The sequence below is a fragment of the Phacochoerus africanus genome, chromosome 2, assembly GCF_016906955.1.
Source record: "Phacochoerus africanus isolate WHEZ1 chromosome 2, ROS_Pafr_v1, whole genome shotgun sequence".
In the NCBI taxonomy this organism is placed as follows: domain Eukaryota; kingdom Metazoa; phylum Chordata; class Mammalia; order Artiodactyla; family Suidae; genus Phacochoerus; species Phacochoerus africanus.
The window spans coordinates 152,191,682-152,215,390 of record NC_062545.1 but is presented as its reverse complement, the minus strand read 5'-3'; the positions used below and the strand labels follow the sequence as shown (position 1 = coordinate 152,215,390).

At 43.0% G+C, this 23,709-nt stretch overlaps 1 protein-coding gene across 3 annotated transcripts in view; it reads right to left on the bottom strand.

The window, feature by feature from the left end:
• Positions 1-22,318: 22,318 nt before the first annotated feature.
• The window catches only part of FBXO15 (F-box protein 15), a 40,365-nt gene continuing 38,974 nt past the window's right edge, over positions 22,319-23,709 (bottom strand). For all 3 annotated transcript variants that reach the window (XM_047766964.1, XM_047766966.1, XM_047766965.1), the window contains one exon: positions 22,319-22,692. In XM_047766964.1, the coding sequence (XP_047622920.1) occupies positions 22,423-22,692 (270 nt within the window). In that variant the 3' untranslated portion in view covers positions 22,319-22,422. The remainder of the gene's footprint in view (positions 22,693-23,709) is intronic.

The following is a 23,709-nucleotide window of genomic DNA, read 5'->3' as shown; positions in this document are numbered from 1 at the left end:
CTGCAGTTTGGTCTAAAGCTGTCTGCACCCTTCCATCTTGTTAGTCTTTGGTTATGCTGCCACATTCTGTTTCATGAACACCCCAAACCTTAGCTCCATACCTTTGCTCACTCCACACCCCTGAGAAGTCCCTTCTAAATTCCTCTGACCTTCATATTCGGCCATCAACATGGAGTCCATCTTTTCAGATCCAGATAACTGATCTTTGGCACTCATTATCTTCCTGACAAGTATTAGTTACTTCCTTCCATAGGAGAAGAAAACACTTGATCCTCCAAGTCTCATAGCACTTGGTCCAAAAATCCCTTATGGTATTTTTATGACTTTGTCCGGTATTATCATTTTTTAGGAACAACTCGTGTCTTCCATCTGGATTATTATTTCCTTGGAAGAACAAATTGTTTTATTCAACTTTGTTTTTCCTATGGTCCAGTACAAAATGTTATTCAATAAATGTTTGCTAAATGCATGAGTTTGGTGAATAAACAAACAGCCCAGCAAGGAAATATGAAGCAGCTCAAACTTTTTCATATCTTTCTACTTCAACTTCTGATGTTGTATTTATAATAAATCTTATATAGATACATTCATCACTCTTTGCAGAGTGTGGTAATAAGCAGTCACCACAGAAGTTCTGAGAGTAAGAATAATTTCTTTTTACCAAGAGTAAGAATTTTGGTGACAGTTCAGAAAATTTTGTGCTGGGTATAATTATGAACCATTCCCAACAAAAACAAAAAAAAAGTAATTTTCAAGTTCTCTTTTATAGAAAATTCTAAGGTTTTGATTCTGGTGATTCTACTCCACAATTATCATAATACTTCTTGGCGAGAAGATATTCAGAACTCTAAAAGTGGCATAAGGGTTTGAACATCCTGCTAGATGCTGTGGAATGGAGCCCAGTGGATGGCCAGCATGGCAGTGAGGCTGCCTTTGGCCATTGGACCCAAGGGAGCAATCAGGTGACCAGAGCCCCCAAGAAACCCCAGGCAAGACCAAGAGAGCTGCTCAGCTCTCCACCTGTTGTCCCACAGAATCACAAGCAAGTAAAATCATAAAGGTACAAATATGAGATAATGTATGTGCTGTCTATAAATAAGGAATAAGAAATATGAGAAAATAATTGAAATAAATAGGTACCTAAAAATTAATTTAAAAACTTCTCTAAATACTTAAGGAGAAAATATTCGATGAGGAGACTAGGCAACTTTTTCAGTTTGATATTCTCATTTTTTCTCGAAACATCTATTTTCTTCTCATCACCAAAGGTGCCCATGTGTTTTCTATTAAACACACAGCTATCCTTACTATCTGTCATAATGTTTTCTCTCTTCCCTCCTTAGCACAGCAGAGGTCTCCATATTTTCACTCTCTTGTACCCTAAAATAAACAAGAAGTACTATACTGTCAATGAAGCAGACCACTCTAAACATCCCCACATAAACAGCAGTCATAGAACATATTTTAAGACATGTAGTCTCATGGAAATATGCATCCTAAAATTCTCAGGGTGCTCATCATAGAGCTCAGCTAAATTAGGCAATTGTGTGAGTTCACCCCATTGATGTAGCATCAGCCTCATGGTCCCTCGAGACTCAGGCACCAGAGGGAATCCCCTTCTCCTCCTGTTCCCCACAAGCACAGCAGACTGGCTGTCACATCCACGTCACATGGTACAGATAATACCTGCACATCCAGAGCTTCCAGGCAGCTTCTGTCATCATTACTGTGTATAATAAAAACATAATGCCTTGAGCTGCCCCTCTAATTTAACTGAAAAAGCCAAATCTGAGGTTTAAAAGCATGCTCATCCCTGTTCCATCACAGAAACATGTACACACACTCAGCTGAGCATGAAGCCATTGGCCCAACAGTGGAGGGTTGGCAGGTCACAGGAAGGCTTAGCTCCCCTGGGCATCCTTTCTGGCCTCAGAACCATTCAGAGTTCCTAAGTTCCACCTGAAAATGGAAAGGAATGAGGGAGAGCAGCCCTTCACATGTGGGGCAGGTGGGATCCTGGGAGGGCTCTGTGCTGGTCAGGCGCTATTCTAGAGACTGGAGAAGCAGGTGATGGCACCCAGATCCTAACCTGGTAACTGTACAAGGTTAAGATCTGAATCTGATTTGCTGAGGCTCCCAGGAGCTTATGCCTCCCACTTCATACTTCATCCTAACTTCATGGTTTACAGAGTACAGCTTCTCTAAGAAAGGCAGACTGTTACGGTGACTCCATTTCCATGTACCCACAGCCAAAATGCAAAGGTGAGGGCAAAGATGCTTTCCTGTGGGGTCTAAGGCTCCTGGGTTTGTCCCCTTGGTGGGATCTGGCCCCTTCCAGGCCGCCTAGGGCCTAGCTCAGCTCTCCCTGCACCCAACCCAGCGAGGTCCTGCTGCCACTCTTCTTGCCACCCAGCACCATGCGGGCCTTGGCAGCAAAGCACAAATGATGGTGACTCCCATTGCTCCTGACAAAATATGCCATCAAAACATAAGGCCACAACCTTTCATGTATAAAACTTCTCCAGAGCTTCTGCTCACTGGAGGCATGACTGTTTATTCTTTCCAGGGGCTTTAGGGCCTTCTGATGCACGCACTGTGCAGACAATGGTCAGAACTAAAAGGACAAGTCAAAGGATAAAAGGAAACAAGATAATAAAGCTATATATGCAAAGTCTCAGTCTGTCTTTCACTATCCAAGGTATCTATTTGCTTTGCAAATATTAAATGGCAATCATCTCCTTGACCTACATTAAGTACAAGCGTTATAAAACAGGCCACTGTATGTTCAGAAGTAACCGCTACATAGGTGCCACCCACTAAACCAGTCAGGCCAAGGTAGAAAATAATGGATTTCCATTCATTCGTTCATTAGGTAAATTACATTTTCATTGGCATTTACTGTGTGCCAGGCACTGTGGCGCATCAGTGTTTTGGTTCCAGGGGTGAACAACCCTTCAGCCTCCCAGCTGCACCCAGAAACAGATGTGGTAAGTGACTCCTGCGGCGCAACACCCCAATTCTAGTATCAGCTTATGCTGCACTTACAGTAGGAATGGCTGGTGAATAAGAGAGGGAACATTGGTAGCTTAGGAACCTAAGAGCAGATATAAGGACAGATGTTTTCCAGTATTTCCATCTCAATTTCCATCTTTCTACTGCAGGGTAGCATAGTCCTATTTTCAGACCTTATTTCCAGATTCCGAAGTTGATGCAAATGACCTTGAAATGCATTTCTAACTAGAAAGCAAAGGGAAGTGAGCCACGGGGTGGCGCTCACAACAAGCCCACCTGATTTATCCATCACCTGAAATGACTCTGCAAATTGGTACCTAATAAAGATGGGCCCCAGGGTGATGAGGGCAATCATTGCCTTAATGAGACCTTGTAGTTCTTCCCAGTCAAATCTGGATGTGACAGCAGAGCTCTGAGTATAAGAATTAAGGACTCAGCCATGCACCACTGGCCACTTTTTCACAGCAGAGATCATGCCTTGTTTAGCTTCAGTTATAAAGCTGGAATCATTTCTTCAAATCAAAGATTAGGGACGTGGTGGAGTCTAACGTGTGGTAATCTCACATACGAAGGTAAAGACAGCAAAGCAATATCGTCGAATTGTTGTCCTGATAATTTCTATTTTGAAATTCAGACTGCAGACACTTTCTCAACCCAGTTGTTACATTTGAGGTTTTCCTTTATGTTCACAACATCCTTTGTTCAGACCTTCAGGTGTGAGGGGTTGGCGTGGAGGGGCTGGGGTAGCAGGGGCTGTATGAAGGTCAGATGAAGAGAAGTCCATCCACTTTTTGGTCATTCACAGTGTTCTTGAGAATGGCCAACTGATGCGGTAAATGAGATTACAGATGTATGTATGTTTATATATTGCAAAGTTTTCTAAAAAATTTAGAAACTTTAATAAACTAAACTTTAAACTTTATATACATTAAACTATAATCAGGAAATCTCTATTTAATATAAGTCTATGAAATACAGTATGTCCTTACTAAGGAACACTAGAGATCTTAAAATTTAACATAGATGATGGATGATAGATAGATGAATAAAGATAGATAGATAGATAGAGATGGATGAATAGATGGATAGAGATATGATATATACTAATGATGGTTTTAACTTCTACATGGAGTATTTCAAGCATAGTCACCTGGTCCCTTCTTAATACTTCGCCATATTGGCTTTATATCACTTTTTTTAAAAGTATTCTCAGCCCCTTAACCCTCTTCCATCTCTCGCTATCGAAATTTAACCACTCATCTGAATTGAAGTGTATCAATCCCATCATGTTTTTAATGCCTTAAATGCATTTTTTCTTTTTTCTTTTTCCTTTTTACCACAGCACTTGCATATGGAAGTTCCTAGGCCAGGGGTCAAATTGGAGCTACAGCTGTAGCCTACACATCCTCACAGAGACTACATCAGGTTCTTGACCCACTGAGCCACAATGGGAAATCCTTAAATGCATTTTCTATACACATATGTTTCCATAAAAATGTATATGAGTTGGTTTTGAAGGTTTTTAAACTTTATAAAAATTATATCACACTGTCATGCTATGTCTTTTGAGATTTACTCATGTTCATGCATGTAGCTCTGGTTCATTCACTTTAATTGCTGTATCACAGTCAATTTTATGAATATACCACAATTTCTGTTCACTTTCCTGTTGAACATACAAGATTTTTTCCAGTTTCTTGCCATCACAAACAACAGTGTTATAAATATTATACATGTCTCTCCATGCACGAATCTCCCACTGACATACACTGAGAATGGAACTGCTAGACTGTAGAGTCTAGAAATATTTAAACTTACTAAAGACGCAAAGTTATTTTCCAAAGTGGCATCAATTTGTACCCCCACCAGCAGGACACATGACTTTGTAGCCTTTACATTATCACTAATACTTGGAATTGTCAGATCTTTTCATTTCTGCCAACTGAAGAGTATGAACAGTTTATCACCCGGGTTTAATCTGAACTTCTCTAATGATGTGGATAATTGTGTTTATGTTCAGTGTGGATCCATAGTTGCTTTCCTGTGACTTCTCTATGTCCTTTGTCATTGTCCTATCAGGTTTCTGGCCTTTAGGTTATCCTTTGAAGGAGTTTTAATATATTAAATACACTTAAATATAATGATGTATTTATATTTAATAAATATTTTAATATATTTGTCAGCTGTGTTTTACAAATATCTCTAAACCTATGGTTTGTGTTTTTATGAACAGAATTCTTCTTTGCATACAGTCATTAATTCATGCATTTTTCCTTTCCATAATTTTTCTATATGTTATAATTTTTAAAATATTTTTAATTGTTTAAGAATGAATTGGACAGCATTCTCTCTTTTCATATGCTCTAGAACTGTTGACAAATGTTGGTATTATCTGGTCCTTGAATAAAAAGTTAAAAAGCAACTTTAAATTCTTTAAACTTAGTGTGTTTTTTAAAAAATACATGCATACATAGGGTTTTTGTTAATTGAATTTTTAATGATTATATTTCATTCATGTGTTTTATTTCTTACTGAATCAATTTTTGCTATATTTTTCTAAAAACATATTAGTTTTGTTTTCCATTGAAATAGATTAGTTCATGATCTCATATTTTTAAGTTTCTGTCATATTGGTACTTTTGCCCATTTTTTCAGTGCTGTTATTCTTTGGGGGTGATTTTTATTTTCCTCTTTGTACTTTTAAAATTTTTTACAGAAAGCATGTATTAGTTTTCTAATCCATGACAATCTAAAAAGTCTATTTCAATTCTGGGAGGAAAAAAGTCAGGCTTCTGGGAATTCTTTCATAGGTGAAGAAGCACTTCACCACGCCAAAAATCTCACCCTAACGTGTCTAGCTAACAATCTAACATCTCACACATCAGGTTTTTTAAAAATACACTTCTGTACATGAAAATGGATGTCACATGACACCTTTAAAAAAAAAAAAAGGCACATACAGGAGTGACCATCAAAGGAAAGAGATTCACCTCATGTTCACATCCTCCCCAGAGCAGCGCAGGGCTCTGAGCCCGAAGGAAGGGCACTGCACCCCACCCCACTCTCTTGGTCCCAAGGACCAGTGTCCTCATTCATTGCTTCCATGACCAAAGACTGTTGGGATCATCTGGGTACAGCCATGGAATTTTGGACAACATATTTAAAAAGGAACCTTCCCCCAATGGAAAGAGAGTAAACCAAGCTATTTTCACCCAACCCTAATATTCTGAGAGAATATAGGAATGCAATATATCAGGTAAATTATTTCATTTGTTATCTGTCAATTACTTGACTTCATTCTTGTCATAGCCTCTCAGTGTTTATTCCAAGTCATAGTACCATGTGATCTCAATTTATCTTTATCTTGTATTTTAAGCTGTGGAGCAAAATAAGTGAAAGCATCATCCTCAGGTCAGTACTTAACTACACTTTCTTTTTCACTCCTCACAGGCAGGCTCTCCAGCTCACCACTTCTTCTCCCCTCTTCGTCATGGCCTGCAGAGCTGATACATGACAAGGAATTCTGCAGGTGGCAGGTGTGTGGATTTATTATCTGTAAGGTTCCTGGATTAGTGAAAGAGGACATATCCAAAGTCTATCCCCATTACAGACATTTTCCTGAGACTGGCTCTGGCTGAGGAATTTCACAAAAGCTACATTCCCCAATATGAGCTATGAACTTCTCTGGACACAGCTGTGAAACGTGCTGGGAGCAGAGACTTAGGCACAATTTCCAGAATTCATTTGCCTCTAAAAATAACTTGCCTCATCACATAAACAAAGCACAGCTTTTCTAATGGATATTAGCAGTTTAATTGATTGAGTCAGGTTGGGAAAAGACTGTGTAACTGCATTCACTTCAACAAATTCAGCTGGCTTGGGCACTTGCTGACTGCCTACCACGTGATGGTAACATCCATGTATCTCAGTCATTTCTTCCTGTGGCAAGTTCAGTGAAGCATAGGCTTCATCAGTTCAACGTGTCCTCTCTGCCAGCTTTATCTGGCACACTCTCCTGGTCCGCATCCTCTTCTAAATGCCATCTTGGAGCTCATTCTGAAGGTGGACTGCAGAGTGAGAACCAGGAGCAACCCCCTCTGCTCCCTCTTCGCTGCCCAGATGGTTACAGCGAACACCGGCCCGGTGCAATCACAATGCTCTCAACTTCCCAAAATGGAAAACTTTCAGCTGCATCCTGCCTTCCTCATCCACAAGGCTCACATCTTCCTTTCCAGTTCTCAGGGTTCAGTGCTGAGGAGGAGGGAGAGGATGACGTGCGGCATCAATGCCATCTGCAGCTGGTGTTAAATATATCGGATTTCCGATCCCAGGATGGGCAGCACTGACTTCCTTTCATATGAAACAACTTCTCTAAGACTCCAACTCAGGGAGTGGAGAACAGTTATGGGCCCAGTGTAATTCCTGGGGCGTTTCAATTTCCTCATTGAAAGCTGTCCGGGAAATTTCATTTGAACTCTGAAAATTCAGGCATGTCTTCAAGTGAAATAGACATTGAAGGGTGAAAACAGGGACATTTCTGATGAATCATGGACAAATGTTATTAGTGACTGCAAGAGAGTGAGTGCTATAAAGAGACAGGTAATCATCGTACCCACTCTGTACCCAGGAAATATTTGTTGTATGGAATTTAACAACTCAGGAAGGAGCCTGAATAAAGTAGTTCTCTCCATGCTGCCACAGCTGTGATTCCTCCTGCACTCCTCAGCCTTAGAGCCTGTCCTCCACCAGACTTTCTAGGACACATTATTAGCTCCCCTAGAGACCCTCCTCTCATTACCCTATGACATGTCATACATGCATCGTGCCAGTGGGACAGCAAGAACACAGTTAGCTTCCTGAGGAAGAGTTCCTGGTGCCTTGATTTACAATTCAGGACTCTAGGAAATCTTTTCCCAGAAAATTATCCAGTTAACGTTTCCGGTGGAATGGGGCAGGAGCTGGCCCAGGGTCTGTTTGTGCATTAAGAGCTGCAGTAGGTGTTTGCCAGCTGCCAAATCCACACCCACCCACCCCACCCCCTGCAAATTTTATTCAAGGATCACCTCTGTCCTGTGGCACTGCGCTTGTGCCACAGCAGACTTTCATCACTCATCGGTTTCTTTGGAGAACTCCGCTCTGCTTATATGGGACACGTGGGTTCTCGCAGTGCACAAAGTGCATAAGCTTGGCCGCTCAGAGCACAGCACCCCTGTTCACAGCAGAATGATGGAGGGAACAGTGTTAGCCTCTTGGAATCACTAAGCTTCTGGAACATTCACTTCTGGCCTCCTCCTCCCAGCCAGGCAGTCTTTCCTGGTCTAGGCCAGGCCCTCAGGCGGCAGTGACGCCTTGGCCCAGCTGCAGTGTGGGCCCCCTCCTTTGAGGCCACAGGTCCCTACAGAGTCCCTGGCTAGGCTGTGCATGTCCTGAAGGCAGGAGGGTCTGGGATACCCCCCTCCATGTACACAGGATAACAGTCACAGAACTTAGGGAGGGTTCTGCGAATGAATGATTGAATGAATAAATGCAGAGCTCTCAGATTTCCTCTGCTAGTGGCAGTTTCTCAGGAGGAAATGTACAGGTTGTGCCCAGTTGGCTTCAGGGCAGACAGAGAAGAAAAGTCTTCCTTCCCTGTCATTACAAAGGAGTCAGCTGTATAATGATACTCAGGCTGCAGGAGATGCAAGGTGGGGGTGCAGGCATCAGGGACATAAAGTGGGTGCTGAGCAGGAAGAGGAGAGATGGGGAGGCCCAGCCAGTAGGCAGCAGGGACAGAGTCATCAGGGTACCCAGAGAATGGCAACCAATGGGAGGCCACATATTTATGATTAATTTTAAGGAACTGGCTCGGTTGTTTGTGGGGCGAGTAAGTCCAAAAGCCAAAGGCCAGACCTGCAGGCTGACCCTCTGGCAGGAACTGTGCTGCAGGATTGAGGCCAAAGAACTCCCTCTGCAGAAAACCATTTACACTGAAGTGATAAGATAATGAGGCAAATCTCCTCCACTTAGAATCTACGATGCAGGTGTTAACTGCCAGCTACAAAACACCTTCACAGCAGCAGCAGTTAGTGTTCGATAAAACCACAAGTTCTGCAGCCCAGCCACCGTGACACTAAAACCAGCATCACAGACCCAGGGTCAGACCTCACTGGGTGGGGACTTTCTGAGGACCAGCATCACATCCGACAGTCCCACTAAGACTGCAGTTCCCAGGACTCAAGTCCCAGCAAAGGCAGAAAACCTGAGGTTCCAGCATAGCATCTCCGTTCCAGGCAAACAGGCCAGAGGGGAACATCAAACAGATCTATTTTTATGCTTGCACTAGTCACTGAGGTCAATAAGTAGTTACTGAACAGCTACTAAAGCACAAATTAGGCACTGGGAAAATTCAGTGTGTAGGACAGAATCCCTAACCTGACAGTCATTGAAAGTCATTAGCAAAATTATTATGGAGTCTGCATTTGACAAATACTTATTAATACATTCTGTTCTGTATTAACCTATCTAACACTTTAATCATTCAATTACATTAATCCCCCTCCATCAGGAAAAACAGTTGAAGAATTATACTGGGGGCATAACCTCCTTCCCCAGCATTGCTGGAGAAATCTGGAAAACATCTGGGCAGGGATGTCTATCACCAAATTTTATTAGGAAGCTAACCTGTCAGAAACTACAACACAGCACAGGGAGACAAGCATCTGTGCCACATTGGAGGGTGTGGCTCAGACAGGGGCAGCAGGGTCTGCCCCCACCCTCCTCAGCGTCCAATCACCAAGCTCAGGGGCCCAAACAGTTCTGGAGTGTCCCCTGTGCCCACCTGCCAGTTCCATGCTTGTGCAGAGAAAGTGAAAAGGGGTGGGAAGAGGTGGAGTCTGGCCCAAAGGCCACAGCCTCAGGCTGTGCCTGAAGCCACAAGCACTGGAAGGGACAAGACTGGTTCCTAAGCTTAGAGCACAGTAATTGCCCTTTTTTAAAGCACTCCCTCTAGCATGGGCCCCTGGGAGCTGATGAGAGACACTTTTGCCCCAGGCCCTCCGGGATCCCAAGCTGAACTTTCAGGAGATCTGCAGGTGAACCATCAGCACAGCAGGCACAGGTAGGGCTGCAGGTGGACAGATGCAGAGGGAAGCAAGGCTAGAGCTGGAGGCCTAAATCCTCTCCTTCCCTATCACTGCTTTTAAAAAACTCTAAACCTTTAAGCCTAGAGTGGTGCCTGTGCTACTCGGAAGATAGAGGAGGAGAGAGCCTCAGCACCTAGGGCAACTGTGAACCCCCACCCCCCAACACAACCCATCCCCCATCCCTCCCATGCACACATTTTTCTATTGTCCTTCCCAGGCTCTTTCCAGCCTTTGCCTCCAGTCATCCCTGACTTCCATCAAAGTAATAGTGACAGAGCAGAATAATTAGTCAGTTTGGAAATCCCACTAGGGGATTAAAGACAGAAGGGGAATTTTGAGGGAGTTTGGGAGACCATTATAAGCTAGGGACCACTCAAGAAAAGAGTCCAGTAACCTAGCAACCACCTACACCACCCTGAAGGAAGACGAGGTGCATTTAAGTGTCAGATATACCCAAGCCACAAACCCTGAGAATTAGAACATAAGTCAATAGACATGGGGTCTGAATATTGTTACACAAAGTCAGGGAGTTAGTGGTCCTTAGAAAAGAACATTTCTGTATGTAGCCAAGACAGGAATATAAGGAGTTCCTATCGTGGCTCAGCAGAAACAAATCTGACTAGCATCCATGAGGTTGCAGGTTCGATCCCTGGCCTCACTCAGTGGGTTAAGGATCCAGCATTGCAGTGAGCTGTGGTATAGGTCACAGACATGGCTAGGATCCTACATTGCTGTGGCTGTGGCACAGGCCAGTGGCTATAGCTCCAACTGGACCCCAAGCCTGGGAATCTCCATGTCACAGGTTCAGCCCTAAAAAAAAAAAAAAAAGATAAAAGATAAAAAGACAGGAATATAGATGAAAGGGGGAAAAACTAGGTCAAAGGGGACAGTATACCAAAACCTGAAATGAATTAACATAGTATATGCCGTCTCCCTTTTGTGTATGATTTAAATAGCACAATGACAGTCCAGGTTGAACCATGTAGGATCAAAAGAAGAACTGACAATGTGAGCCTTGATGTCTACCCAAAACAAGGAAGATCTTTTCTCCTGATTTTTCCTTGATTATAAAAAATCTTTCTTCTCAGGTGTCTGCCTTCCTTTAGCAGCCCACCTGTGTTTCTCACACATGTCCTACACTAATAAACTCACTTTCTGTCCCCATGCTGCCTCATGTTAAACTCTTCCTGCAACGAAACAAGAAAGCCTGAGCTTCAGTAAGTCCTAACACCAGGTGAGCTGTTTCCATTAAAAGACAGTGGGTTCAGAGTTCCTGCCATGGCTCAGAGGGTTAAGAACCTGACTAGTATCCATGAGGATACCGGTTCGATCCCTGGCCCTGCTCAGTGGGTTAAGTATCCAACATTGCTGTGGCTATGGTGTAGGCTGGCAACTGCAGCTCTGATTCGATCCCTAGCCTTGGAACTTCCAGAGGCCACAGGTGTGGCCCTAAAAAGAAAAAGAGTGAGTTCGAATCCCCTCTTTGTCAGGGTTCATGGGTTCGAGTCCTAATCTGAGTTTCAGCTGGGTTTGAGGCCCACCCAAGAAGAAGTGTGGCTTCAAAAGGATGGCAGTTATTAAGTTAAATAAATGCTAAGGTCTCAGCATTTAAAAAGCAACAGCCACTTCCACTGAGGGGACGCTGGTCCGCTTTTACCTCTCCTAGATAAACAGGATGAAAAATTAGCCTCCTTGCTCACACCAGCCCTCACGCTGCACAGAGAGGCCCCTTGACCCATAGCAATCACATCTGAAATCCACTGCTTCCTTCCATGGGTAGGAACAGACTGAGACAACTAAGGGAGGTTACGAAACCTGCCCAAGGTCACAGGACCATGGCATGTCAGAGCTAGGATGTGAACTCGCACAGGCCTGCATGGCCTGTACCTGCAGGGCATGGCTTGACCAGTCTGCTCTGCGGCCCAACCATCCACAGACTGATGGGGGGGCACGCCGCACACAGAAGTAGTGCTCCCTGTTGCCATTAGTTTTTCAACATAAATCACAGTGATTCAGACACATGGTTATACTTCCTAATTTAACAACACCCTTGAGGAATAAATGTGATGGTGACATAAATCCATGAGAGTGCGTCACGCTGCTCTCTTCCTCCAGAATGAAACTTTGAACCTCTTCCTAGTACCAGAGTGGAAAGTTTCACATTTGTGTCCCTCCATGAAACAAAGTTTTGCCATCTGGGGACTTTTTCCTACACATGGCTTTGAGAAGCTCATTTAAAAATAGTTATAAACGTATCATAAGTATCTCCTCGTGCAAGAAGAGTGTCCAGTTTACAACCAGGCATCTCACGGCCCTATTTTCACTACACAGAGAGCAGGAAGTAAACAGAAACATCTGCATGGCCACTTCAGAAACAAAGCTCTCTTGGGTGACCATTCATTCTACCTGGGAAGAACAGAGAATGGGGCAAATCAGCAATTGAGTGGTGGGGCAGTGGCCAACAGAATCTTATTTTTGTTGTCGGTTTTTTTTTTGTTGTTGTTGTTGTTTTTTTGTCTTTTTGTCTTTTGAGGGCCACACCTGGAGGCACATGGAGGTTCCCAGACCAGGGGTCGAATTGGAGCTACAGCTGCCAGCCTATGCCACAGCTACAGCAACGCCAGATCCGAGCCTCATCTGCGACCTACACCACAGCTCACGGCAACACCGGATCCCTAACCCACCAAGCGAGGCCAGGGATGGAACCCGCAACCTCATGGTTCCTAGTCGGATTTGCCTCTGCTGCTCCACGATGGCAACTCCCCCCAACAGAATCTTATTACAGAAATAAAGTACCTTGTTCTGGGAAAATGGGTGGATGGGGTTTATAAATCTGTATGAGATACTGCTTACTTACCATAACAACTGCAATTTTCTTGGGCCCTAATCAAAGGCAAGGAATCAGTAGGTATTAGAAAAACACATGCTCAACATCGCTGATTATAAGAGAAATGCAAATCAAAACTACCATGAGATATCACCTCACACCAGTCAGAATGGCCATCATTAATAAATCCACAAATAACAAGTGCTGGAGGGGCTGTGGAGAAAAGGGAACCCTCCTACACTGTTGGTGGGAATGTAAACTGGTACAGCCACTATGGAGAACAGTATGGAGATACCTTAGAAATCTATACATAGAACTTCCATATGACCCCGCAATCCCACTCTTGGGCATCTATCCGGACAAAACTCTACTTAAAAGAGACACATGCACCCGCATGTTCATTGCAGCACTATTCACAATAGCCAGGACATGGAAACAACCCAAATGTCCATTGACAGATGATTGGATTCGGAAGAGTGGTATATATACACAATGGAATAGTACTCAGCCATAAAAAAGAATGATATCATGCCATTTGCAGCAACATGGATGGAACTAGAGAATCCCATGAGTGAAATGAGCCAGAACGACAAAGACAAATACCATATGATATCACTTATAACTGGAATCTAATATCCAGCACAAATGAACATCTCCTCAGAAAAGAAAATCATGGACTTGGAGAAAAGACTTGTGGCTGCCTGATGGGAGGGGGAGGGAGTGGGAGGGATCGGGAGCTTGGATTTATCAGACACAACTTAGAATAGATATACAAGGAGATCCTGCTGAATAGCATTGAGAACTTTGTCTAGATACTCATGTTGCAACAGAACAAAGGGTGGGGGAGAAAAAATGTAATTGTAATGTATACATGTAAGGATAACCTGACCCCCTTGCTGTACAGTGGGAAAATAAAAAAAATTATAAAAAAAAGAAAGAAAAACACAAGAACCGGGGCAACAGAGGACTATTCGGGTGTAGACTGTATGTAAAAAAAAGATCAAATAATTTTTATTTCAGTCTCCATAGTCTAGTTACATCAGAATTTAACAGTAGAGTTCACAACCATGACTCAATTTCAGATTTTTAAACATCTTATTATATTATATAGCAACATTAACAGAATTACAAGTAAAATGCACTCATAATCCCACAACTTCAACAAATCACACTGCATTTATTTGTCCATTTTTCCTTCTGGTCCCTGTTAAAGGAAAATATCTAATTTTTGCATAGCTTGAAGCACACTGCAGTAAAGAAGTACTCAACTTTTGAAATCAATACAGGGTGTTTTAACCCCACCATTTTGACCCTGAGGATGTTTAGAGACTATTTATCAATAAAAAACATTTTCCTTAGAATTTAGCAATATTAAATGCCATTAAACCAGCATAATCCTTTGATCAACTTTCCAGAGCACACAAGTAAACTGTGCGTATTTTTTTCATCTTCATCAGGACCAATCCCTTTCTATGGGTATTTCACAATACAGATTAACTTTTTTTTTTTTTAAGTCTCTATCAAATTCAACAAATTAACATTTTTTTGCCACTAAGCATTTTCTTACATCCTCATTATTTCTTTCAAGTCTAATGTTCTTATGTGAAGATTTGGGGTCTTATTTGGGGTTTACTATTTCCACCAAATCTAAGTTTTCCTAATAATGTATGCAATCAAAACATCACTGTAGCTAAAATGGTCGAGTCCAGCTATTTCCTCAGAGGGCTAATAATCTGTGACTGCCTGAGGTTTCCTCAGAAGTAATTTAGGTTACTTCTCGGGCTTCCTCAGGTGTGAGACCTGCCTTGGATTCCCTGTAAAAACAGCAAAGGCAGGACCAGCTGGGATCAGACTTACTCTGGGCATCTCCAGTGGGGAAACTATGGCCAGTAGGTCACATTTTTCTTTAATGCAGTTACTCAGAGGCAGGTGTTGGTACAACACATGGAGGAATCCTCAGCAAGAGCTATCAAAAGAGGGAGTGTGTTTCCTAGACAATGAGGGTGCTGTTTCTAAGAGTTAAAAAATGGTGCCTGAGTTGAGTGCCCATCAGGGATGCTGGCACATGGAAATACTGCCCATACTGTCTTTTTTAAATAGTGGTGAGAACACTTCATTTGAGATCTACCTTCTTAATAAATGTTTAAGTATATACTGTTAACTACCACAGAGCTCTCAGACTTAACTGCCCTGTGTAACTGGAAACTTACTCCCATTGAACAGCCACTCACCACCTCCCCCCGGCGTGGCCTCTGGCAGCCACCATTCTATTCTACTCTCTGCTTCCGTGAGCCTGACTAGTTTAGATTTTCCTCTTGCAACTGGAATCATCCAGTTTTGTCCTTGTGTGACTGGCTTATTTCAATTAGCATAACGTCTTATAGGTTCACCCATGGAGGGCAGGATTTCCTTCCTTTTTAAGACTGGATCGTATTTCATTGTATGTATATACCATGTTTTCTTTAGCCATTCATCTGTTGATGGATATTTAGACTGTTTCCATATCTTGTCTGTTGCGAATAATGCTGCAATGAATGGGGGGGCACATTCTGATTTCAATTCCTTCAGATATACACCCAGAAGTGGGATTGTTGGATCATATGGTAGGTCTCTTAATTTTTTAGGAAACTTCATACTGTCTTCCACAGTGGCTGTACCAATTTACATTCCCACCAAGAGTACACAAGGGTTCTGGTTTCTCCACATCCTCAATGACACTAGGTCTTTTTGAGGATAGATGTCCTAATAGGTGTGAGCTGACATCTCACTGTGGCTCTGACTGCATTTCCCTGATGATAAGTGAAGTTGAGCACCTTTTCACACACCTGTGGGCCATCTGTATGCTTTCTTTGGAGAAACTTCTATCAGGTCTTCAGCCTGTTTTTAAAGCAAGTTGTCTGTCTATATGTTCTTGAGTTGTAGGATGCCCACAGTCTGCCAGAAGCTTTTTTACTGCCTTTCACACTTAGGTCTATAGCCTAGCAGGAATGTTTCTGGGCGTTCTGTGAGCGAGCCCACTTTTCTCTGTCTTTTTTTTTTTTTTATGCTTTTTAGTGCCATTCCCAAGGCATAAGAAAGTTCCCAGGCTAGGGGTCAAATCAGAACTACAGCTGCCGGCCTACACCACAGCCACAGCAATGTGGGATCTGAGCTATGTCTGTGACCTAAACCACAGCTCACAGCAACACCAGATCCTTAACCCACTGAGCGAGGCCAGGGATCAAACACACATCCTCATGATTACCAGTCAGATTTGTTTCTGCTGCACCACAATGGGAATTCGTGAGTCCACTTTTATTTCCTGCAGACAACTGCCTAGCTGTCACAGTGCCATTTGTTAAAGCTGCCCCCCCTCCCTGCCCTGCTGCCTCCTTTACCGTCACATGTGTATCTGTGCCAGTCTGTGTCTCAGCTCTGTCTTCTGTTCCATTTGTCCGTTCTTCTCTTACACTAAAGGGCATGTTCATGTTTCCTAGCTACCGCACAAGCCTTTCTCATGGCAGAGCAGGTCTGCCTCCTTGGCTTCTTCAAAATGACTGAGTTACCCTCAGTCTTTATGCTGCTATACACCAATGTTTCACTGATTTAAGTCATAAGTCTTCTAAACAGTTGTATCCTTATTACGCAGAACTAGCTTCACTATACACATTTATTTACGCAATGCTAACTATCTACTTGATGTTTTCATGTATTAAATATTTGCAATGGTCCTTCTCCCTCCCAGCACCACAGAACGCATTGTGCACACAGGTGGCACCAGCTAGGGAGCCAGTCTGGGCTTTGAGCATCTCTGGGCATTTAACCTCTGAGCCTCAGATCCTTGTTGTATAATGTGATTATTGTACCATTGACCCCAGAGGGTTTTCTAAAAAGGTTACAAGCTTGCTGACAGTCCTGGCACATGATAAGACTGCTTTTTTTTTTTTGGCTTTTTGCCATTTCTTGGGCTGCTCCCACAGAATATGGAGGTTCCCAGGCTGGCCTACACCACAGCCACAGCAACACGGGATCCGAGCTGCGTCTGCAACCTATACCACAGCTCACGGCAATGCTGGATCCTTAGTCCACTGAGTGAGGCCAGGGATCAAACCCGCAACCTCATGGTTCCTAGTCGGATTCGTTAACCACTGAGTCACGACGGGAACTCCCAAGACTCCCATTTTTTAAAGGAACGCTATTATTATTAATCATGGTGAATTTCTCACTTTCTCCCAGGGCAGCATTAAGTCAATGAGAGATCACAGGTGTTTCATCTCCAGTCCATGGGCACTTTTCTGGAGCAGACACATAAGAATGAATATATTTTTTTACACCCATTTCACTGTGACTCAACCATATGACACATTTGCCTTTGGTGCAGCTTCCGGCATTCACTGTATAACCCCCAAGAGGCTAGGAACTGAAGGGAGAGGGTTAACCAAAGCCAGCAGCCCAGGCTGAGCTGAGCCGGTTCAGGGACTCTCAAATCCGATGTTGCAAAAGCAAATCCCAACTTTTACACGTTTCTCAGAGCAGGCACTCAACCTTCTGCTATTTCCAGGTACAGAACATCATTTTATGTGCACATAAAGGATGGATGTGAACCTGAGGGCCTGAGTGAGTAACCAGCTTCTCACATTCTGAGGGCTAGGCTGGTCGCTGTCTGCTGCTATCCTGTAAATCCATCCTGGGCCCTGGCCTGCCCACAGTGGAGACACACCACTCAGCCTCCTGAAGGGTACCACTGCGTTCTCCCTGTTCCTCTGCACATCCTGTCCCCCTTCCCCATATCTAGTCAACCGCGCTGCACTCAGTGAGCAGGGCTGTCAGCCCCACTGGCATCTGCAGCCCAGGATGTGGACCTGTCTAGTGGGAGCTCATAGAAAATCCTGGTGTTATTCTTTGAAACCACAGGAGACCACAAAAGACATCCAGTGCTAAAGCTGGATGGGGTATACTACCCCACGTTCAAAACGTACTTGGTGTGCAGGATCATCACCTTTGCATGCAGTTTTTTAAAGGCACATTTCTTTTCACTACAAACATTGGAAAAACATTTTGCACATAGTGATTTTCTTGTGTGAACACTTTCTGTAGCACTTATATAATCATTGATAAGGAGATGTTAGTAAAAATGAGACAAATACTGAGTCTCATAAAAATCATTTTTGCAAAGGCTGGTCAGATCTGTGGTTTGACTTTAAATCAGACAAGATTTTACATGTAGAGTATACCTGAAATAAAAGTATGTCCCTTTGATTGCATACTAGTGGTAGATACGTTTCTCTGTGTGTAACTCACACTTGGCTCCTTTGCCAACTGCATAATGAAGAGTTTGCATCTGCTCCTTTTCTTGAGTTGATTCAACTCAATAAGCTCTGCTTCTCCATCCTCTGTCTTTTAAGATACCCCAGCATTATAATTCCTCTTGCTGTGCAGACAAAATGGCTTCCTTTCTGACAGAGGAGTATTAGTAAATGCTTTTATTTCCCGTTACATAATTTCAATACATTCAATATTGAGATGTATTGCCAGCACACCCAAAGCGTTATATTATTTACATTGAGCATAATCTGTAAACACTGAATACAGTGTTAATATGTTAATCCCTGAGGATTCGCCCCTTCTACCATGTCCATTCCCAAGGCAGGGATCTACAGGCCGAGGGGGAAGGTCTGCATGGCCCAGGTCGGGTGAGAAGGGGTGGGGGCCTGAAGCGTGAGGCACTGAGGCCCTGGCAGAGTGAAAAGGGTTTCTTTGGGGCAGAGAACCCAACCGCAGGGTGCCAGAGCTGGGAAGGGAGCAAGGGGGAGGGAAGCGAGACGGAGTTGAAATGCCACCTTTCCAGTTCCTCCACTGCGGACTCAGTGTCCTTTCCTCTGTAAGAGTATCTTATGGCAAGACCATCTGAGACTATGTCAGAAGCTCATTTCTCATCATACTTTCACCCACAAATTGAGCACTCAGTGATGATTCTTGCTATGGTTTTGCCAAATGGTGATGATGAAAACTTTTTGAAAACTAAAACTTGATAACCCGAGAGACCTGTGTACAGCACTGCTGATTGCAGCCTGAAGGCCAAATTCAGCCTGCCACCTGTTTTAGTAAATCAAGTTTTCCTAGAACACAGGTACCTTCACCTGTGTATTTATATCTGTAGCCAATTTCATGCTTAATGGCATAGCTGAGTAGATATGACACCATATGTCCCACAATAGCCAAAACTGCCATTGGGCCCTTTACAGAAATTTTGCCAACCCCTGCCTTCCAGAAAAGTCTGAGTTTATGAAGTAGGTACAGACTGGAGTTGTTTTTTTTTTTTTGTCTTTTTGCATTTTCTAGGGCCGCTTCCGGCAGCACATGGAGGTTCCCAGGCTAGGGGTCTAATCGGAGCTGTAGCTACCAGCCTATGCCAGAGCCACAGCAACTCGAGATCCGAGCTGCGTCTGCAACCTACACCACAGCTCACGGCAACGCTGGATCCTTAACCCTCTGAACAAGGCCAGGGATCAAACCCACAACCTCATGGTTCCTAGTCGGATTTGTTAACCACTGCACCACGACGGGAACTCCAGAAGTAGGTACAGAATGTTTTATATGGAACTAGAAAAGATATTCTTATATAAAGACCTGGTTCATCAAAATAAAAAAAAGAAAAAAGAAGGTTGAAAAAGAAAATTGAGACACTATTACAGAAAGCAGAACAAAGGACTAAAAAGATAAGAGATTTCAAAGGATCAACCCAGAAAGGATGACAGTTGATTAATAAGCTAAAGAAAAACAGAACAAACAGATTTTTTTTTATTCCGTAGCTGAAGTACACAAATTCTTAGATTAAAATGATCCATAATGAATGATAAAGAACTGCTCCAAGGAACATCATCTTGAAATTTCAAAATACCAAGAGTAACTTCCAAAACCACAGGATAAACGCTCATGAAAAAATAAACTCTTCGCAGTTCTAAGTGAAAACATTCTTCCTCCTTCAATTTGTACCCAATTAAACTATCAGATATTTTCAGAAACGCATGGATCCCAAATGCATCTCTCATTCACTTCTTGGAGAAGCAGGAGAGTACGTGTCACTGAGGAAAGGATATACAGTTGACCCTGAACAAGAATGGCTCTGAACTGTGTGGGTCCACTCAAACTCAGATTTTTTTCAATAGTAACTACTACTGCACTACATGATCTGAGGTTGGTTGAATCAGCAGATGTTGAGGAAACTCAGGTATGGAAGTTTAAGTTATACTCGGATCTTCAACTATGCAGAAATCGACACAGGCATCATTCAAGGCTCAACTATAAGTCAAGAATGAAGAAAAATTCCCTAAGACAAGATTCACAAAGGAAACTTCCCAGAATGACAGTAGTCCAGCATGGCTAGAGAGAACTTTAGATTAAAGCAAAGAGAGATAGAACTCTGGGGCTGAGCAGGGGTGGGGGGTGGGGGGAAAGTATATTTTAGACATTATTTTGATATGTGTAAGCATTCACAGGGGGAAAAAAAACACTGAAAAATTGACCAACATATGAAAGATTGGACAGATCTTTAAAAAAAATTGTAGGTTCACTGAAAACCATGCAAGTGAAAAAAGAAAGCAATTACTAATCTAAGAAAAAATAAAAAGTTGTAAAAGGGGGAGTTCCTGTCGTGGCGCAGTGGTTAACGAATTCGACTAGGAACCATGAGGTTTCGGGTTCGGTCCCTGCCCTTGCTCAGTGGGTTAATGATCCGGCGTTGCCGTGAGCTGTGGTGTAGGTTGCAGACTCGGCTCAGATCCTGCGTTGCTGTGGCTCTGGCGTAGGCCGGTGGCTACAGCTCCGATTCAACCCCTAGCCTGGGAACCTCCATATGCCGCGGGAGCAGCCCAAGAAATAGCAACAACAACAGCAACAACAACAACAAAAAAAAGTTGTAAAAGGGAAAAGCATCACTGGGGACATCATAGTCATAATAATAATCCATAACAGCAGATCTTAAATTGCAGTATTTATCTGGTATGATGCAACGGTGGCTGATGTAAAAGAGCTATATTTTATCTATAATCAGTCAATATGTGCTAGAACTGGAGTTCCTGTCGTGCCTCAGTGATGATGAACCTAACTAGTACTCATGAGGACATAGGTTCAATCCCTGGCCCCAGTCCAGGAAGTAGCACCTCCCTGTGCTCTCAACAAGTGACATAGATCTCAGGTGTCTCCCCGTCCAACAGCTGCAGCCAAGACCTAGGAGGGCAGAGAGTAACTATGGTTTCAGAGCAGGAATCCTTTACTCATGTTTTTTTGCTCAAGAACTTGGAGTTCCTGTTGTGGCTCAGGGGGTTAAGAAACCAATGTAGCCTCCATGAAGATGCAGGTTGCTCAGTGGGTTAAGGTTCAGGAGTTGCCACAAGCTGTTGTGTAGGTCACAGGTGCAGCTCAGATCCCACTTTGCTATGCCTGTGGCACAGGCCAGCAGCTGCAGCTCTCATTCAATCCCTGGCCCAGCAACTTCCATATGCCACAGGTATGGCCATTTAGAAAAAAAAGAACTTAAATGTCTATCCCAAATCTTTTATTGCTATCCTCAAGCTTTTTTCCACACACACACACACCCCCCCCACACACACATACCCACACCCTCAAGAGAAAAGTGACCAGATAATAAGAAAAGAAAAAGAAATATAGGGAGGGGATAATCACTCACGCCCCACGGGAACAACACCACATTTAAAAATCACTTCTGAGAATAACTTTAAATGGACCAGAACACAACAAAAACCAATCAATACAATGTAAAGCAATTTTAAAACCAAATCCCTGAAAAAAACATGCTTAGGTGCATGTCACTTCCTCTGAACCCCAAGTGTCTTTAGGAGACTAAAGCATTTCTACAGAGGAGTATTTGCCCAGTCCGACACCACTGATGGAGAGCTGGGTGTCTTAACTTTATTTGCATCACACTTTGCTCTTCTAAGGAAGAGCAATTTCTTATGATTCCAGATGTGCACCTTTCCTTGTGAAACAGGTAATTTGTCTATTTTACTTTGTTTTACTGAATACTAGTGTGGCTGCTAAATGCCATGAATAAAGCACTTTCTAATTGCAATGAATGTTATGAAGTTCATAATTAAATATATTTCCTTATTTGGGATTCTAATCAATAAAGAAAAAAATCACACACACACACAGGCTTATCACATGATCAAATGCTTAAGTGGAATTTGTTTTTTCAATTGTTAGGTCAGGATAGAAGCAAATATCTTTTTTCTTTTATTTAATATGAATTTCTACTGTGACGTACTACTTTCATGTTTTTAAAATTTAACTTAATCTTCTAAACATTAACATCAGTCAGGAAACATGATTTCTAATGTGAAATAAGAGGACATCAAACAGACTACTGCTTTATTTTAACTTCCAACAAACACCACAAACAAAACTGGTTCGTCCAAAATAAACAAATAACAACAATAATTGGCCAGGTACAGCTAACGCTTAGTATTTCGTCCCAAACCAATGGTTTACTTTTGCTACACGCAGGTAAAGCACCAGGCTGACAATAAGGTATTCTTCCGTCTCTTGGAGCCACAGAAGCTCCACGTGCATCTTGCCTTCCGAGTCGACGTAGTCCACATGGTATGTCTCCCCCAAGAAATTGGGGCCGTGAGAGGGCCTGGACGAGGATTGAATGCAAACTGGGGAACTGAAACACCAGAAGGGTTTCCCATACTCATCCAAAAGAGTTACATCCATTATAGAGCAACTCTACAAAATAAACACAAGCACCTGTAAGTGTCAGGACAAAATGGCCAATTAGGCCTGGTCTGATAAATGCATAGATGAAGCCCCGGCAGGAAGGATGAACAAGAGGATGAAAGAGGAGGGGTAAGAGGAAAGAGAACAAAATCACAGAAGAGAGAACAGCATGTGCAAAGCACAAGAAATTCCTCCATTGGGTGTGGGTGGGAGGGAGGGCAGGGAGGGAGTCAGGTCAGCTCTGTCCATCACTGAACCTCTGTGGTCCACATGCAGCAATCGGTACCAATAAATGCATGTTGCATAAATGACTTGAAACCCTGTTTTGCTGCAAACCTGCCTGTGTGAGTTGCATGTTTAGCGACCTGCATGATCACTGCCAGAGTGTACCCTCAAGCGCTGCCCTCAGTTCCCGTGAGTGAGCCCTGTGAGCAGCGCTGTAGGAAGTCTACTGCTGCACTGGTTGTGGGAATGCTCTGAGGCCTGGTCCCTCATGTAGCTCACCTGCCCCACATAAAGTTCCCTTGGGGACGTGTTTCTAATGGGCAGAGCTGGGGTAAAGTTTCGTTTCCTTGTACAATTACAATGCTCCCCTTTCGCCCCTACATATCTGCTCTCAATTACTAAGAAACACAAAATGAATTATATTATTTGTAAATTATGCTGACCCTTTAAGTCTGCTGTGCTGATACTCCTTCTTGGTCGTAGAGGTCTACTGTGAGTACAGCATTTTAGTACATATTTTTTTAAGACCCATCTAAATCCAATTTAAAAAGTCAGGTCTGTGCTCTCAAGAACTTGAAAAATATTCTTCTGTATGGTGATAAATCTACCAAAGTTTAAACACCTGTTTACAGATAAACGGAATTAATAAAACATCTATTACACCAAACAGCAAGCGGCTTGACAGAGGCTTTGTAATGACAATGAAGTCCTTATCATGCTCAGTGACTGCACTGCTCTTGGCCTCGGCCATCACCCTACTCACACTGATGAGGTGTCCATGCTCATACAGCAGAATAAAGC